The sequence below is a fragment of the Melozone crissalis genome, unplaced genomic scaffold (genome assembly GCF_028551555.1).
Source record: "Melozone crissalis strain CALT ecotype California unplaced genomic scaffold, PUWL_Pcris_2 ptg000036l_1, whole genome shotgun sequence".
NCBI classification, from domain to species: domain Eukaryota; kingdom Metazoa; phylum Chordata; class Aves; order Passeriformes; family Passerellidae; genus Melozone; species Melozone crissalis.
Window position 1 is genome coordinate 9,963,488 of NW_026535814.1, and position 18,187 is coordinate 9,981,674.

Sequence of the window (18,187 nt, forward strand, 5' to 3'; positions counted from 1 at the left end):
AACTGTTTTTGGGAAAAGGACCATTGCTAATTTTTGCTTTTCTTAGAATGATGGTCAATAGGCCTCTGACCAAGTGTGTTTAGCTTTCTGCCTCACAGGGGAAACAGATGAAAATTTATTCATACTCAGCTTGATGTGCTTTTGGTACTTTATGTTACTCCTTCAGGCAACTCCATCTTGGTGGAGTGCTCGTGCTGCAGGGGAACTTCAGCTTCATTCCACTTCTGTGGACCTAAGACAGCTCTTACAGTATCTTCTCTCTCTGAAACTAATCTTGTACTGAGATGATGATACTGTTTTCATAAATACTCCAGTGCTACATTTTTTATAATATTATATCCTATTTTTCTGGTTTCCTGAATACTTTTGAATGGGCGTGATTGTTTACTCACCCTGGAGTATGCTATAAAGCACAGGTATTTTTTGATTTTCTGAAGGATGATCTGTTAATCAGATATGGCTACTGTTTCTCAAAAACTGAAAAAAATACTTACCTGTTTATTTAGTGTTTGGAAATGTAAGTAATCTCTTTATCTTCATGTTCTTTAGTTTCTAAAAATATTTGTAGAACTAGATGTTTATTAAAAGCACTTAAATGTCCAGTAACTTAGAATGTTACGTTAATAAATCAGGGGGTTTTGTGCGGTAATGCTTTGGTAGAAATCATCAGCTTTAATTGTATTTCTGATTTTAGGGTTCTTTGGTACTTTTATATACATGACATAAGCTCCTGCTTTGGAAGTTTTTGCATATTGCAACTTAAACTCCGGTGGAAACAATATGTATTATAAAACTCTGAAATTGTTTCAAGTTACTTGCTAGTGTAATTCAGGTTGATTTGTTAGATCACAAATTCAAAATCATGTGGATAGTTATGCTCTGACATTAAGCAAAATGTAATTTTGTTGTCATAAATTTGTGAAAATCTTGTGAAAAGTGGTAGATTCTTGAAATGTTGATCCTAAAAAGATGGATGAAATTGTTCTGATAAGTTATTTTAACTGGTCTTTTGTTGGATTTTTTTATAGGCAAACACAATTCTTCCTCATTCTCATAGCCATCACTTGCACTGCTTACCAACACTGATGAATATGGCAGCATCCTTTGACATCATGAAAGAGAAAAGACAGTAAGAATTATATATTACATTTGAAAGCATTAAGTTCTGTCGCAAAATGCTATCTTCTCTGAAACTTCCTAATGGAAGAAGTCAAATAATTATAAATTCACACGTCTTTAATATGTATTTCTTCAACTTTGTGTTCGTAGTTGGTTTTCTTTGTAGAAGATAAAATGAGTGTGTTGAGGTTTCTTTCACTTGTAAAAATGTATTTGTTAAGGATTCTTGCCATTTCTGATTTCTCTTGTCAGATCAGTATTCTGATACATAATATAATGTTCTGTCTTTCATTGTGTTGTCAGTGATAAATTACAGGATTTTTCTAAACTGCTAGTGTGAAATGATAAATAGTGCTTGTAGCATACTTCCTAAAAGTGTAGTGCTCTTCTGTTTTTAGTTTTGAAGGTTTCTTATATGTCAGTGGAAAACTTTGCTATGCAATGACAGCATTAGTTTTTCAAAAAAGGCATATCTGGAATTTCAGGAGAGGATATTTCACATGGCCAAAGTGGTGGGGTGAAAAAACGGACAAAGGGCAGAAGACAGATGCTTATACATTACCTGAATTGTTGTCCTTGTTGGTATTTCTGCACACACCTGATAGAGTAGTAAGAATTCCCATTTCTGTTGAAAGAAAGTGATTTTTTTGAAGTAGTATTTTTTGTTTGAGGATTTTGTCATGGGTCAGCACTCTACACTTTTATAGTCTGAAAAATTGTAATCTTTGTGTTACAGACTAAATTTAAATAAGTGACCAAATCCAAAGGTATTTGTTTGAAAATAAAATAAAAGCACTTTCCTACACTATGACAGTTTTTGTTTATGGAGAAGAAAGATTGGCTTGACTCCTCTTTTTATGACTTCCTTATTTTGATTTGCTCAGTAGGTGGGGATTTTTCTGCTACCATTCTTTTGTAATTAACTGGTTTTACCCTTGTCAGCTGTCATTCAAGTTACTCCCTATCTTTTCCCAGAAAGCAGAAACATGCTGTTGCTGAACTGTTTAGATAGAAGAGCAGGCAGTGTACTCTTGATAGTCCTGCCACCCTTGCAGAAAGGCGGGATCGGGATGAGAGTGGATGAGAGACACTTTGTTACTCTAAGTTGAAGCAAGCGCTCTCAGCTACTAACTTCGCTGCAGAATGTTGATCTACTGTGATATCTCACAATGGAAATCAACTTTAAACATTTCAGTATCCTCTCTGAGGTGTAACAGACACCAATAATTGCAGAGCAGAAGAAAAGTTATCAGTAAGGATAATACTTCAGTGCTAGAAACTCCAAAAGATATTTTTCTGTATAATTTTGATATGAAACTGAGTCTTGTGGTTGTATAAAAATGTGTCTCAAGAAAATAATTTTCTTTGTTTCAGAATTGTTGGTCAGCTCTTTCTTGAACTGTTTACTCAGTGGTCCTCTTTAGTCTGATAACAATTGCCAAATACTAATTATAGTATTTCTTTTTTCTAACAGGCGGGCAAGTGCAGCACTCAACTGCTTAAAACGTTTTCATGAGATGAAGAAAAGAGGCCCTAAACCTTACAGCCTCCACTTAGATCATATTATTCAGAAAGCCATCTCAACACACCAGAAAAGGGATCAGTACCGTGTGCAGAAAGACATCTTTATTTTAAAGGTATTATGATAATTCATTTTTCAAACCTGAATTTGACCCTCTATTGTGGAGACTTGTATCCTACCCCTCAAGCTTTGCTCAGTGTAATTCAGAATAATTTGTGTGATTCTATGTAGTATTTTTTTAATCTCATTTGTCTTGTGGACATTTGTGGATACTAAATTGCATTTCTGTAAATTAAGGAATGAAATTCCAGTAACTTTTAATGGTTTTTGCAACCAGTTGTGATCCTTAATGCAGTACTTTTAGATCCTTAATGCAGTACTATAACCATAAAATTTACTGTGAAACACACAGCACTTTAATGATTTTTACATGAGCAGTAGGTAGTTCATGTGGCAAGACTGAAAAAGATGATGCAGGGAAACCTGTTGTTTCATGTCTGTATTCCAGGATACTGAAGAAGCACTCATCATGAATCTTCGAGACAGCCAAGTTCTCAATCACAAAGAGAACCTCGACTGGAATTGGAATTTAATAGGGACCATACTGAAGGTGAGCTTACAAAGGCCATGATAATATGTTGGAGAAAAAGTCTTTTTTACTTCTGAGCTTTGGCTTTCTAATATTCATTTCAGAATACATGTAATAATTTGTTTTATTTCAGGAAATTAGAATCTCCTGGGTTTAGTCAGTGCTGCTGTAGTCTCTTTATATACAACCCTTAAACTACATTAAAAAATGATGATAGTTAAATCCACAGTTTCCTAAGAAGCATGTATTAAATGTTTTATGTCTTTATTTGTATAGAAATCAACTTTATAGAATTAGGTATATTGTCTTTAAAGCTGCTAATACTTCAGACTGCAGAGGGGTACAGCTATGTTTAGATTCATAGCAGATTTTTTTAAATTAATGTTAGCTGAAGGTTTTATTAAGAGGCGGGTTCTAGATCAAATTTCAGATGCTTAGACTGAACCATGTATGAAAACTTCATTAAATGTTTTGAACTAATGCAAATACTTCTATAGCATTGATTTCATTACAGAATTAATTTCTTTTTACAATATAAAGGAAATAACTAATGGGGTGATGGGCATTGTTTTAAATATATTTATATATCTTAAATATATTTAATGCACAGATTTTAAGATACTACCTCTTTTTGTAAGCAGAAAATATACTTTGCTTGACTAAGAAAACTTTCTAAATACTTAATATTTCAAACCAAAATTATTCCAAAATGTCATTCTGTGCATGAAAGCCATCCTTGAGCTGAATAGCATTCTCTTACTGTCTTCTTTGCTGTGTTGTAACAAAGATGGTGAAAGTACAAAAAAGGCTTAATGGTGACAGTCATAATCAAGACTATGTTGTTTTTTTGAGAAAAAGAAAAGAAACTAAATATTTCTGTGCCTTTTTTTCAGGGACCGATAAAGTTGAAAGAGCAAGAATCTGTCTGGTATAAAGACCTGAATATGTATATGACAGTAGCTTTGCTCCACCAGATTTCACTGTTTAAAGACTTTTTTACTGCCATTATACCATTTACTGGGTTACTATATAATTATTATTAATCATAGATACTTTCATCTTTGATTCCCTATTAAAGATATTACCAGAAAACTGTTTTTTCAGAATCTCACTGTTAGTATGTGTAGTATTTTAACAGTGGAAGCTTTATGTAGTTGACCTCTGTGTTTTGGGGTTTTTTTTAAACTGAAATTTATGTCAATCAGCGAGTTTCCCTGCCATCTCAGACCTCCCCAGCAATGTATTTTCTAGTGTCATGTCAAAAAGTTCCTAATGTCTGAAAACTGGGGACTCCTTTCTGAATGAGAAGTGTGTGTTTTCTGGCTTACTTCTAACCATTTCTGTTCCTGTGTAACACCAGCATAAACTGAGATAATGTTACCAGAGCGGTTGTCTTTAGTCCCCCAGTGAGCAGGATCCAGATTCCAGTGTCTGAAATTTGTTACCTCATTTGGCTGCTCACCTCCCCCTTGTCTGTTGCAGCCTTGTGTCTGTGGAGCATCAGCTCTCTAACCACCTCATTGTGTGCAGTTCAGGTGGTGCCTTACTGCCTTTTTCACTTGCTCAGCTTGCTGTCTGAGCTGCTAAAGGAGCAGCAAAAGTGTCAGCCTCATCTGTATCTGGCACTGTTACTTGGTGTAATCAATTTTACTAATCATTAACTAGTGCTGTGTGTGTCTTAATACTGGAATACCAACTGGAAATGTAGAACAGTGTCGCATAGATAGGAAAGAAGAATGTTGGATTCACTTTTTTGCCATTCCTGACAAGAAGATACTCACTAGTAGCAGCAGAAAGAAATCTAGAAACCATACAGACAACAGATGGTTGTAAAAACAGAGGGAAATGTAATGGGAAGAATAGATCCTAAAGAGAATATTATTTCTCATGTGGTCCTTCTTAATGTATCTTAGAGAGTATCAACAAGGGTGTTTAAATACCATTTTAATAAGCAGCATTTTTAAGTGATCTGTAACAGAATAATGATTACTTTTAAGCCAATCTCATGAATATTCAAAACAGCAGCTAAAAATTATTTCCCTGTTATGCATATAAAATTTTTTGTTATTTGCAGAAAAGAAACTAAGCAAAATTGTTTATTTTTCATCAGCTTCTCATACTTTTTTTGTTTTCATTAGAACTGTGGTCTTGTACGTGTAGTATGTGGCCAATATTCCCTGTCCTTCTTGAGAGAAAAATTGAACAATTCTTGAAGCAGGCAGCGTGGGCTTTTCAATAAAATCATGTCTTTTTTTTAAGATATAACATTAGGTGCAAGAAAACTTTTCTGATTATTAAGTAAATACAACTGATAGAAATAAGTGAATTTTAGTGACTAATCAAGGACTGATGTACAAGTTTCATATAATGCTATATTTGCTGTTTTTTCTAGTGGCCAAATATAAATCTAAGGAACTACAAAGATGAACAGCTGCATAGGTATGTAAAAATTATGTAGACTTCCTTCGAAGAAAGAAATTTGGAAAACCGGCCTTTAGTACTGCAGTAAAATATTCCCTAGATGTATCATGTTTCTAAACCTAATCTATAGATAAGAAGTTAAGGTGTAAATTTGGATAATTAAGTGGCAATATTTGCTTTAAATAAACAGGTGTTTAAGCTTCTTTTCTATGCACAGGTGCTTTATATATTTAGTCCCATAGGAATCATACCACTTGTGCAAATACTATATTTAACTTTAAACCTTAGAAATGTTACTGCTTGATATATCAGTCAGAAGTGTTTTATGTCAGAGCTTGGAAAAATTTTACAGAGTTAAATCCATAGTTGTACGGGCTTTTAACTACAGCTTTCATCAATATCCAAGAGGAAATTATTTCTAGTTGCTGTTAATAGCAGGAGAAGCATGTGTGATGTGGAAAAAAAAAAAAGACCAAACAAACAAAAAGCCTCCAGTACAGCTCTGGTTCCTTTCATGTCTGTTGTCAGTAAGACATGTTTATTACTTCTGTGCCTGTGTGGTCATAGTGTTACTAATTAGTTCTTGGATGTGCCTTTTAGCATATGTTTCAGAAATAGATTACATTATTTTGAAGAATAGGTCAGTACTTGTGGGCATGAAAAGCTACTTCCTGAACTGGGGGAAAACCTAAAAGATGGAATATATGCTGAAAGGCTCTGTGGCTCTGCTTTAAGTTTTTACCAAAAAGTAATTGGGGTACTTTTATTATATATTTACAGCATAAACAGTAGCCCCATTGTTATCATAACCATGATTCAATTTTACATTTACATTTTTTCTGGGTTTTCCTGAAATGTTAATTGCCAGTCTGTACTTCAGGGTAAAGGATTATTTTCTAAATATGGTAGTTTATAACATTGGTTCTCTAAAGCAGTGTTTGCAGTTCTGACTATGACGACAACACACACTCCTCAACCTCCCTATGTGGGACAGTGTTCCTGTTCCATGGTTTTATGCTGCAGAATTGCTCAAGCATGGTTCAATGCCTCTGTGATTTAACTCCAAATAAATTATGAAAATCTAGAATTGAATTGGTGTAAAGCTTCTATAGTTCATTGATCATTTCTGCAGAATTGGGAGCTTAGTGGCTTTAAAATGCTGTTTCTCCTGTTTAATTATAAGTAACTAAGCCCCAAATCTTTTTTGTTTCACTGCTGATGATAAAAAACAATCTGTCGCTTTGTTTTCCAAGTGTAAATTACATTTATTTCTCCTTCTATAAATTGATATTTTTTTAATGTTAGTGTTGTTGTGATGATCTTACAGTTGTAAAAATGAAATTCCAGTAATTTTTTTAAAGATTCCTTCAATTCAGAGAGATACATTTCATGCTGTGTATGTATACATACAGGATCACAGAGTCATGAAAAAGACCTCAAAGATCATTGAGTCCAACTGCTAAAGTCACTGCTAAAGTTTCTAAGTGCTGTGTCTATGTGTCCTTTAAATCCATCTGGAAATGGTGACTCCAACAATTCCCTGGGCAGTTCAAATGCCTGACCTCGCATTTAGTCCAGAAATTTTTCCTAATATCCAATCAAAACTTCTTTGGGGCAACCAAAGGCCTTTTTCTCTCTTTCTGTCACTTGTCACCTAGGAGGAAAGACCACGTCTGCCTGGGTACAGCCTCCTGTCATGGAGTTGTAAAGAGCACCAAGGTCTCCCCTGAGCCTCCTTTTTTCCAGGCTAAACAGCCCCAGCTCCCTCAGCTGCTCCTCACAGGACTTGTGCTCCAGACCCTGCCCCAGTTCTTTTGTCCTTCCCTGGACTTGTTCCAGCACCTCAATGTCCTTGCATTAGTGAGGGGCCCGGGGGCACCAAAACTGAATGCATCCATGTTGATGAGCACACATACACGCTTAAATATACACATAGATACATATGTGTATAAATTTGTGTGTCAATATATATTTATTGCTAGTAACCCAGGATAAAATACATTTTATTTCACAAAACTTAATTAAAATGCTGATTTCCTTTGTAATTGGTCCTGTGTTTGGAGTTAGGCATAGTGGATTACTCTGGCTTTTTCAAGTATGAAACAGTTCTGTAAGTAAGTTTTTTAATATCTGACATGTCTGCTTTCTGATGGAACATTTTGTGTTATTTTAAAGCACAAATTTATATTTTGAAGAGTTTGTGAGAGGAGGATCTTTGCTGGAGACTTATTCCTGTGATGCCAAACTCAAGCTACATTGCTTACTGTATTTTTAAAAGTCTGAGAGTGTGTTAGCAGTGTGTTATGCTTCAGAAATGGTTAAGTCACGTGTCTGGAAATAGTGTTGCTGAATAAATGAGGTTTTTTCCTCTCAGAGCATGAAAATGTGTTTTACAGATCCAGTAGCAGTAACTATAATAGCTGAAGAAAGTCCAGGTCACAAGTTTCTTTTTTAAGCTGTTTGTTAGTCTAGCTAATACCGTCTTTGAAACTTGACACAGGATAAATTACAGCAGAATAAATTATGAGAATGAGAAGGAAGGAACAGCTTCTGAGAGCAGATAGATTTTAAGTTCCTTTGCTTATAGTAGGCCATGGTATAGAAAACCCCTTGTAATGCACAGTAGGGCAGCATCTCTGAAATTGTGTCTGGTTAGAGTCACTACTGTTACCTGCTACTCTTTTGATAAATTTTTAAGACTTATTGCCAAGAAACCAAGTACAACCTGTTTTTTCTAGCATCATTTTGTATTGTGAGACTGTCTCCTTGTTATACTGAAAAATAGCCAATTCTATTTTACTTTCTATAGGTTTGTAAGGAGATTGCTGTATTTTTACAAGCCTAGCAGTAAACTCTATGCTAACCTGGATCTGGACTATGCCAAGGCAAAGCAGCTCACTGTTGTGGGTTGTCAATTTACTGAATTTCTTCTTGAATCAGAGGAGGTAAGATTTTTTCAGCTATAAGACTAGAAGTAGAATGAGTAGTCTTGTTGCATGCCACCTGCAACCTTAGTTTTTAATAAAGACATCTGAGATTTTGGATGTTAAATCTAAAATCATCAGTGTAATTAAGAAATACAGTGTGAAATATTGAGAAAGATTACCATGTTTATGTCGAAGTTTTATTAAATACAGCTTTGTTAAATACAACTTAGAGTTTGAAGGATTTTTTTTATTATTCATGGTGTGTATAACTTTCCTTTTTGAACTCCTTCTTTTGTGTTAAAAACTTTTATGCCTCAGGTCAGAGGAAAATGTCACTGAATAATATTTTGCCCTTTTCCGGGAAAGAGAGAATTAATCCTAAGATATCTCTATGCTTAGCTCCTTTTATTTGGCTTGAAACTTATTCTTTAGTCTGAATTGTTTTCCAGCCTGCATTTCTGGTTTTTTGTCTGTATTGTGTTTGTACATTTTAAGAAATTTAAAGTAGTGAGTTTCAGTAAAGAAGAAACACATTTCTATTACTAACAGATGCTATTCCTCTTTATTTTGCTAGGATGGACAAGGTTACCTGGAGGAATTGGTTAAAGATATTGTACTTTGGCTCAACTCTTCATCAGGCATGAAGCCTGAACGTAGTCTTCAGAATAACGGGTTACTAAATACCCTTAGCCAGCACTACTTCCTGTTTTTTGGTACTTTATCTTGTCATCCTCATGGAGTGAAAATGCTTGAAAAATGTAATGTTTTTCAGTGGTGAGTACTTTTATTTGGTTTGAGTTGTACTTGCTATTTATTAGCTATGCAAATTCTAAACTGTGTGAGGGTTACCATCTGGAAAGCTGAAAGCTAAGGTTATTTTGGTGAAGTTACAAATAGAGGTCCCCATTTTTTTTCTGAAGTCTTCTAATCTGTCATTACTAAGCAGACAGAGGTGATAGTTTACTTTTTCCTGTTCACACCTGTGTGATAGAGATGAGTATGAGGAAGGATTATAGGGCACTGAAAGACTCAGTGTGGAGAAATAGAAAAATTAACAAAACTAAAACCACACAAACCGTGATAAAATGGAAGGTACCATACTGTTTGTGAAATACTGATGTATGTTGCACTTAAAACTTCACTCCTGCATATTTGAGTGCAGTTTTGCAGCTCAAAATTTTGTTCAGGTACAGACAAACTTAGGTTCCTTAAATTGGCTGGTGACTAGTACTAGTTTATCAACATATAATAAACTTGAAGTTAAAATGCAAGTGTTTTGATGTACTCCCTTTTATCTTTTATTTTTGATTTTGTTGCTTTTTAGAAAGCAAGCTTTTCACTGGCTTTAGAAAACATAATATACCATAAAATCTAGACGATTAATAAGACTAGCTTCATGGCAAGCTTTATACACAATGTTTTAAAATGAAGAATTGTTCACAGAGCTTCCTGAGCATTTGTTTTTATGCTGATAATCACTAATTATGCTGACAAAATTTTTACAGGGCAATTTTTAAAGATGTTGGTTTGAGGTTTTCCCCTTGCAATTCAGTGCATTATTTCATCCCTATTTGACTTCATAGTTACAACAATTTACCCAGTTTCATACAAGAACATACTTTGTATATCACATTTATAGTAATAAAAGTATAATTCAAAGTAATTAAGTTCAAATTATTGATGGTTCAAGTGGGTTCAAATAGTAATTTTATTTTCTTACTCCTCCCCTTGCATGCCTCCAGTCTTCTTAATCTTTGTTCTTTGAAGAACCAAGATCACTTGTTAAAACTGACTGTTTCTAGTCTGGATTATAGCAGAGATGGATTGGCAAGAGTCATCCTTTCTAAAATCCTGACAGCAGCTACTGATGTAAGTTCAGCTCAACTTATAGTCCTTTGTTACTGCCCTCTACACATTTATTTTATTATTCAAGGTGTATGACTTTATTTTTAAGCTGTTATATATGAAAAGGTTTCTTAATTTTGTATTCAGAGAAATGAACATCCTACAAATGTAGCTTTTAAATGTGTTGTGAACATCGTACCCTGTATTGTATTTTTGCTCAAGAAATTAAGTCCTTAAAATAGAACCTTCTCTCACATCAGCTGGGGTGTAAAGTCTTGATGTGTATAACTAAGTGCAGTGTGGTTGTTTGGGTCAGTGGCATCTTAAATAAATTGTGAAGACATTGATATCACAATCAGAAATCTGTATTTCTAGCAGTACTAAGCAGGTTAGCCTTCTAGTAGACACTGTTCTGATAATGATTGAGGTTACTCTGTATTGGGATGAAGTAGCTGCGGTAGCTGCTGGAATAAGAGTTTGGTTCAAAAATAGGCATTGGGATGTGTTCTTCTGAATCAAAGAAGGTGGATAAGGATAAAAAATATAATTACATGGATTTGGGAAAGGAAACTCTTGACTTTCAAAGTAACGTTGTTAGACAAGCAGTCGCTGATGTCAGGGAGATAGATGGCAAGAATTTGAAATGCAACCAGGAAAGAATGCTCATTACTTCAAATGAAGTTGTTTCTGTTCTCTGAACAGACAGAATATTTTCCAGAATAGATAAAAGAGAGGAGAATGTAGATACTAGCTTTAAATGCCTCACTGTATTTTGGAAGAGGAGGACATACATTGAGAATATTTCTCGGACACTGTCAAAGATGTGATGATTCTTATGGATAAAGAGTGGAATCTGAAAGTAATGAAGATACTTGAGGTTGAAGGAATGACTCATTGAAAGACAAAGCTCCCTACTACTATATTTTTTTACTTGCTTCTAAGTTCTCTTCAAAAGACATAATAATACAATAATAAAATATGTAGGATTGGACATTTATTATGACCAATTTACTTGTAATCTTAGATTCAGTTTTCCCATTTGCTGAAATATAAATAGCTCTCTAAAAAACTGTAATTTTAATAGATAAGGTGTGCATCACAGTTGCTTGCTGCAAAATGCCACAATTGAAAAGTATTTTTAGAAGTTATAGATCATGAACTGTGTTAGTTATTTTTCTTCCATTCAAGAAAATATTTTCCTTACTTTACAGAGCTGCAGGTTGTACGCCACAAAACACTTAAGAGTGTTGCTGAGAGCTAATGTAGAGTTCTTCAGCAACTGGGGGATTGAGTTACTGGTGACCCAGTTACATGATAAAAATAAAACTATTTCTTCTGAGGCACTTGATATTCTAGATGAGGCGTGTGAAGACAAGGTGAGCATCCCTTTTCTTTTTAACCTCTTTTTGGTATGCTGCTCTTAAGCTCTTCCCCACCCCCTTCCTAGTAGCAAAGTACAAATAGGCAAGAAGGTACTGATGGTTTCCTTTTTGAATTGTCATTGATGGACTTAAAATAGTTTATAAGACCCCTTGGATGAAACTACTGCAATATTACTTACAAGAAGACATAGACTTCTGGATTATACCTGTATTTAAATATGAATTGCAACTTACTTTATTCATTATGCTTCTTGTGAAGTAATTTATATTTAATGACAGAAGATACCTAAAATTGATCATACTAGGATTAAATTAGCATTTGACACTTGTGAAAAACTTGCTGTTTCATTGCAGGCAGAGTGTTGTAATTATTGCAGGTCATTTTCAGAATTATAATAGTGCTCAAATACTCTTTGTGTTCTTAATTATTTTAGGCCAATCTTCATGCCCTTATCCAAATGAAACCAGCCCTTTCTCATCTTGGAGACAAGGGTTTGCTTCTACTCCTAAGGTAAATGTTGAATGTGCTGTTCAACCTCACATTGTGAAAACAAATTCAGATTCTGGGAGTTGTTTAAATTACAATGTTAACTGTCTGATTTTTTTTTTTTTTTTTTAGATTTCTGTCCATCCCAAAGGGGTTTTCTTATCTAAATGAAAGAGGTTACGTAACAAAACAGATGGAAAAGTGGCAAAAGGTAATGCTAAGAAGAAAATGTTCGCTGGATGTTAGGAGGAATGGTGTAAATATGCAGATTTAGAACAGAGATTCTTAAAAATTATTGCATTTGAATGTACTTGTAAAGCTTGTGCAAATACATTCATTGCATCAGTGATATAGCGTTTTTGCTGGTAAAGGTTGACAGAGACTTAGATTTCCATAGCTTCTCTGTACATATGTGATTTTGATTTACCAAGACCTTTATAAAATTTTGATATTTCAGCAAATTTTTCAGGAGTGTAATGACCTTCTAAAATAGGTTGTTGTGGAAGGTCATTATCTAGAGAAGTATGCAAAGTAATCCTGCTTTTCAAGATACCTGTTACCTCTGGAAATTAAAGTTAAACCTAGAGGTCATGAAGACAGAATTGGCTGATGCTGTTAGGAAGTGAAGAGGAACACAAGACCATTAAGAAAAATTCATTATTGTCATAACTTGAATTCAACTCTTCATATGTTATTTTGGTTTTGTAATTGATTATAAGACATTGGTCTCATTCCTGTTGGCAACTTTTTTAGTGGCTTTAGTGTCACTTCTCAAGGAGTACTGAAATGCATGATGATCTATTGAAATTGAGTGTGTCAGATATGAAGTATTTCTTTCTTCTTTTTTTAACAAATTCCCTAAAATAATTATGAAATCAGTTGTTGACTTGCAAACTCCTATGTGTGAAGTGCATTCATTTTCTTGAGCCCCACCTTCAGATCATAAAAAAATCAGTCTTTCTTAAGGAACCTTCCTCAATTATTTCTTCCTTATAAAGTCTCATGCTATAACACCATAAACCACTAAAGTGTACTGTGTCAACCCTCATCTGTTTTCTTACAGGAATATAACCTAAAATATGTTGAATTGATTGAAGAACAACTTAATGAAGCACTTACAACATACCGCAAACCTGTTGATGGGGATAACTATGTTCGTCGGAGCAACCAAAGGTAAATTTGGGAAAATGCATTCTGGGGCACAAGCTGGGGAGACTGATCAGGAGAGCTATAAACTGAAATGTATGAGGGAAAGGGCTCCCAACAGGATTTCAGTTTATTATGCTCCTGGAGCAGTGCAGCAGTACAGTGTAAGGAACACACAGGATGAACTGGATGCATTGCTTAGCTCCTAGAGTTTTAATATAATTTATTTCAGAGCTTCTATATAATTAGTTTTAGAGCTTTTACAATTGATTTTATTAAGACTTGGTGGATTGAGTGCCATGACTGGAGTGCTGGAATGGAGGGCTACAGGCTTTTCAGCAGGGATGGGCAAATAAATAATAAGGAAGAGGTTTGATTATACAGCCCTTACAGTTAGTGGTGATGTGGTCGAGAACCTCTGGGTGAGGATAAAGGGGATGGAAAACAAAGGAAGTGATATAGTGGGTGTCTGCTACTGATTGCTCGGCCAGGATGTTAGTACTGATAAGTCATTCTATAGACAAGTAGGAGAAACTTCTGGATTGGTAGCTCTCGTTCTTATCGACTTCCTGTGGAAGATTTCAACTTCCAGGCATCAACTGCAGATGATGTAATGCAATGACAAGCAGCCTTGGAAATTCTCAGTGGAGAAAGTCTGTAGGAGAGATACTCAGCGAGCCAACTAGGAAAGATGCCCTCCTCAACTTGCTGTTTGTGAATGTAGGGCTTGTGGGAGACCTGATGGAGGGGAGGTTCTCTAGGCCACAGTGATCATGGCATGGTTAAGTTTAAAATTTTTAATGTAATGAGAAAAAGCACAGCAGAGCTGCTACTCAGGGCTTCAGGGGAGCTAACTTGGGGAGCTGCTTTAGTAGAGTACATTTTTGAGGCCCAAGAGTCCAGAAATGCTGGTCCATCTTTAGGAGCTATCTTTTAGAAGCACAGGGGTAGGCAGTCCCATGTGTTGTAAGTCAAGCAAGCAGGGCAGAAGACCACCTTGGCTGAACGGGGAGCTCTTCATGGAGCTCTAGAGGAAAAGGAAATAATCTCAGGAAGATCACCCTTCACAGAAAGGACTACAAAACTGTGATTCACATAAGCAGAAAGATGGCACAAAAGGCCAAAGCTCATTCAGGACTGAAGCTGAGTAGTGTTGTGTGACACAACAGGAAAGAGGAGGTCTGAACAAAACACTGCGTCAGTTCTTGGTGAAGATGGTCACCTGACTTACAGGGATGAAGAAAAAACAGAGATGAATTAAAATTTAGTGGTGTTTTTTTGTCTGAGTCTTCAGCAATATTGATAGACCTTGGGCTGCCTGGTTCTCTGAACAAGAGGTTCACAAATGTGGAAACTATGGCTTTCCGTATGTGGACACTAACATTGTAAGGGTCCATCTGTGTCAGCTGAATGTTCACCAGGTCATGGGGCCTAGTTCCCACCAGGCTGAGGGACTAGCCTCATCAGTACTAGCCCACCAGTACTAAAGGAGCTAGCAGATCAGGATCCCTCTGTCAGGACCCATCTCTTATCATCTGCCAAAAGTCTTGTGAGTGTAAGGAAGGTCCCTGCCGACTGGAATCTGGCCAGTTTATTCCAGTTTGCAAGAAGCACATAAGAGAAGATTGAAAGAGTTACAGACCTATTAATCTAACTTTAGTTTGTGGGAAAATTGTGTAGAAGATTATACTGGGTATTGTTGAAAGGCATTTGAAAAACAATGCAGTCATCACAAACAGTTAGCATGGGTTCACAAAGGGAAAGTTTTCTTTAACTAAGTTGTTAGCCTTCTGTGGTAAAGTCACCCAGTAGGGTGAAGGGAAGGTGGTGGATGTTATTTTCCTGGATCTTGGCAAGATTTTTGATGCTGTCCTCCACAACGTCCTTCTGGACAAGCTGTCATGCTGTGGGATGAGCAGGTTCATGGAGTGGTGGGTGAAGAACTGGCTGAGGGACTGAGCCCAAAGGGTTGTAGTGAGTGGGGCAACATCTGGTTGGTGACTGGTCACACCAGTGGTGTTCCTCAGCGCTCCATTCCAGGGCCAGTTCTGTATCTGAGTGCACCAGTGGCAATTTGCTGGTGCTCCACACTGGGAAGTGCTGTGGATTCTTTTGAGGTACAAGAGGCTTGTGCAGAGGGATCTAGATAGATTGGAGCACTGAGCAATCTTAAATGAGGTGAAATTTGTCAAGTGCAAATTGTGGATTGTGCACCTGGGAAGGAGTGACACCAGGCACAGGGGTGAAGTGGGAGAGGGGTGGCTCAGGGTGGCTCAGCAGTGCCCGGGCAGCCCCAAGGACAAAGCCCATCCCAGAGCTCCCAGCAGGGCACAGCCAGAGCCCATCCCAGAGCTCCCAGCAGGGCACAGCCAGAGCCCATCCCAGAGCCCATCCCAGGGCACAGCCAGAGCCCATCCCAGAGCTCCCAGCAGGGCACAGCCAGAGCCCATCCCAGAGCACCCAGCAGGGCACAGCCAGAGCCCATCCCAGAGCAGGGCACAGCCAGAGCCCAGGGAGGGGATGGGCCTCGCCTGGGGCCTGCTGGGCCCTGCAGGTGGAGAAGGATGGGAAGGTCCTTCCGTGCATCCTGAGGAGGGAATCGGAGCTGGAACCTCCTGTGAGGAGCAGCTGAAGTCTTTGGGCTCGTCCACTTTGGAGAAAAGGAGGCTGAGGTGTGCCCTCACTGCTCTCTGCAGCTTCCTGAGGAGGGGAAGGGCACGGGGAGGTGCTGAGCTCTTCTCCCTGGCATCCAGGGGCAGGATGCATGGGAATGGCTCAGAGCTGAAGCAGGGGAGGTTCAGACTGGATACCAAGGAGCATTTCCTTACCACAAGGCTTGTGGGTGTCACATAGTAGAACAGGCGTCCTGGAGAGATGGTTGGTGCCCCAAGTCTGTCAGTGTTCAAGAAGCATTTGGACGGTGTCCTTAATAAAAGGCTTTAACTTCCAGTCATCCCTGAAGTGGTTTGGCAGTTGGATTAGATGATTGTTGTACATCCTTTCCAATTGAAACAGTTTATTACTTTCTAAATTCCTCAGAATAATTCTCAATTTGAAAAAAAATCAAGGGTAGCCATTGTATTACATTGCAGTGTAATTTATTAAAAAAAAAATATTTGAAGTGCTGGGAAACCTATGTATGTTTCTCTTTCTGCCAGATTACAGCGACCACATGTCTACCTGCCAGTTCACCTTTATGGCCAACTGGTGCACCATAAAACAGGCTGCCATTTATTGGAGTCTCAGGTGAGAATAAGAATAATTTATAACTTGAAATATTTTAAAGATCATTATAAACCTTTTGAAAAAAGGTTTTAAAAGAGATGGCATTTAAATAGACATTGTAGAAGAAGTTGATTTTGAGTCTTAATTTGTGAAGGCAGTCTTTGCCATCTAATCTCATGCAAAATGCCTTCCTGACACTGAAGTATCACCAAAATACCTTGCAACATTTTTCTTAAAATGACTAGCAAAATCTTAGCATGGAGAGCTAATTCAAAAAAGAAAAAATTTTTAGTCTCTGTGGATTGTATATTGACAGTTATACATGTGGGAAAACTATGCCTGTCCTTTTAAGCATACAGAAATTGGGAGATGAGGGAATAAAATCTTTCTCATATTTTCTAAATCTAAGAAAAGAAGCCCTAAGCCATAATTGCTTAAATTCACTTTTGATATGGGTTGGTAAAATGATTTATTGAATTGACAATGCTCTTTGAAAAGGTCAAGAGAAAGTGTATATGTTGCAGTGTGTTCGTTTGACTAATATGTCAATCCTTATAATATTTGAAATAATTTAATGCAATCTGCAATTTCATTAAAACTTTCCTTTGCATTATTACTGCTGTTAATTTATGGTTATGATTACAGAATTACCACTGTTCTTCCTAGAGTGCATGATTTGAATTATTGCTTTAACTTCTACTATAAATGCAAGAGAACCTGTTTGGCTGAAGTCTCCTATTAATTTTCAACTTAGTTTTTTCTTCTTCTGTTTTTCTCCTTCAGAGTATTGTTACAGATCTAAGTTACACTGTTCGTTCTCCAATGCTGGATAAGTGGGAAGGAATTAAGCAGCTGAAGGCAGCCCTTTGGGCCTTGGTTAGTAATATATTTACTGAATTTTGCAGTTGTTTAGTTCCGTTATAACTGTTGATTCTTAGATAACTAAGCAAAATTCTACAAAACTAAAAAAAAAAGGGGTTTTTTTTCAAAAAATATGCGACTTTTTCAAGTTAGCATTTTGTTCCACAGTACTTTCAGTTGAAGACGGTTCACTGCAACTGTTTCATTCTGAGGTTTTTAATAATCACTTTGTCGTTTTTTCTTTTTAACAAATAAGAAAAACACATTGCCATATCAGTGTTAGTATGGAATTGATAGTTACAAGTTAAAAGTTGCCATGGTCTGAGTTTAATGTATTTGCTGTGGTAGTCCCTAATGTTTCTGCAAGGAAGTAGGCTGCTAGTGTTGATCCATGTGGTCATGATGCCCTGGTACTTGGGACAGGCAAAAACCTAGTGTTGGTGTGTATCCAAGCTACATTCCTAAATGTGCTTCTTGCCTTCCCCAAAGTTAATTTCAGAACACTTGTCCAAGGGGAGTGTTAGGGGAAGATACTGTAGATATGTGACCGGATGCCTGTGTAAGAGGAATGTAGAATGAATAACCAAGATCATGCTGCAGGCTATAGTAGAACTTATAAAGTGAGGAATACATATTAGTTCTAACTTTGAGCAGCTTTAGGTA

General features: G+C 36.7%; 1 protein-coding gene across 2 annotated transcripts in view; it reads left to right on the top strand.

Annotated features, from left to right (window-relative positions):
• RICTOR (RPTOR independent companion of MTOR complex 2) overlaps positions 1-18,187 on the top strand; it is a 75,083-nt gene that overhangs the window by 39,412 nt on the left and 17,484 nt on the right. For both annotated transcript variants that reach the window (XM_054283273.1, XM_054283274.1), the window contains exons 16-28: positions 1,029-1,129; positions 2,594-2,756; positions 3,150-3,251; positions 5,623-5,669; positions 8,461-8,596; positions 9,153-9,352; positions 10,321-10,447; positions 11,635-11,799; positions 12,240-12,316; positions 12,425-12,503; positions 13,356-13,465; positions 16,597-16,684; positions 17,447-17,539. In XM_054283273.1, coding sequence (XP_054139248.1) covers positions 1,029-1,129; positions 2,594-2,756; positions 3,150-3,251; positions 5,623-5,669; positions 8,461-8,596; positions 9,153-9,352; positions 10,321-10,447; positions 11,635-11,799; positions 12,240-12,316; positions 12,425-12,503; positions 13,356-13,465; positions 16,597-16,684; positions 17,447-17,539 — 1,488 coding nt within the window. The remainder of the gene's footprint in view (positions 1-1,028; positions 1,130-2,593; positions 2,757-3,149; positions 3,252-5,622; positions 5,670-8,460; positions 8,597-9,152; positions 9,353-10,320; positions 10,448-11,634; positions 11,800-12,239; positions 12,317-12,424; positions 12,504-13,355; positions 13,466-16,596; positions 16,685-17,446; positions 17,540-18,187) is intronic.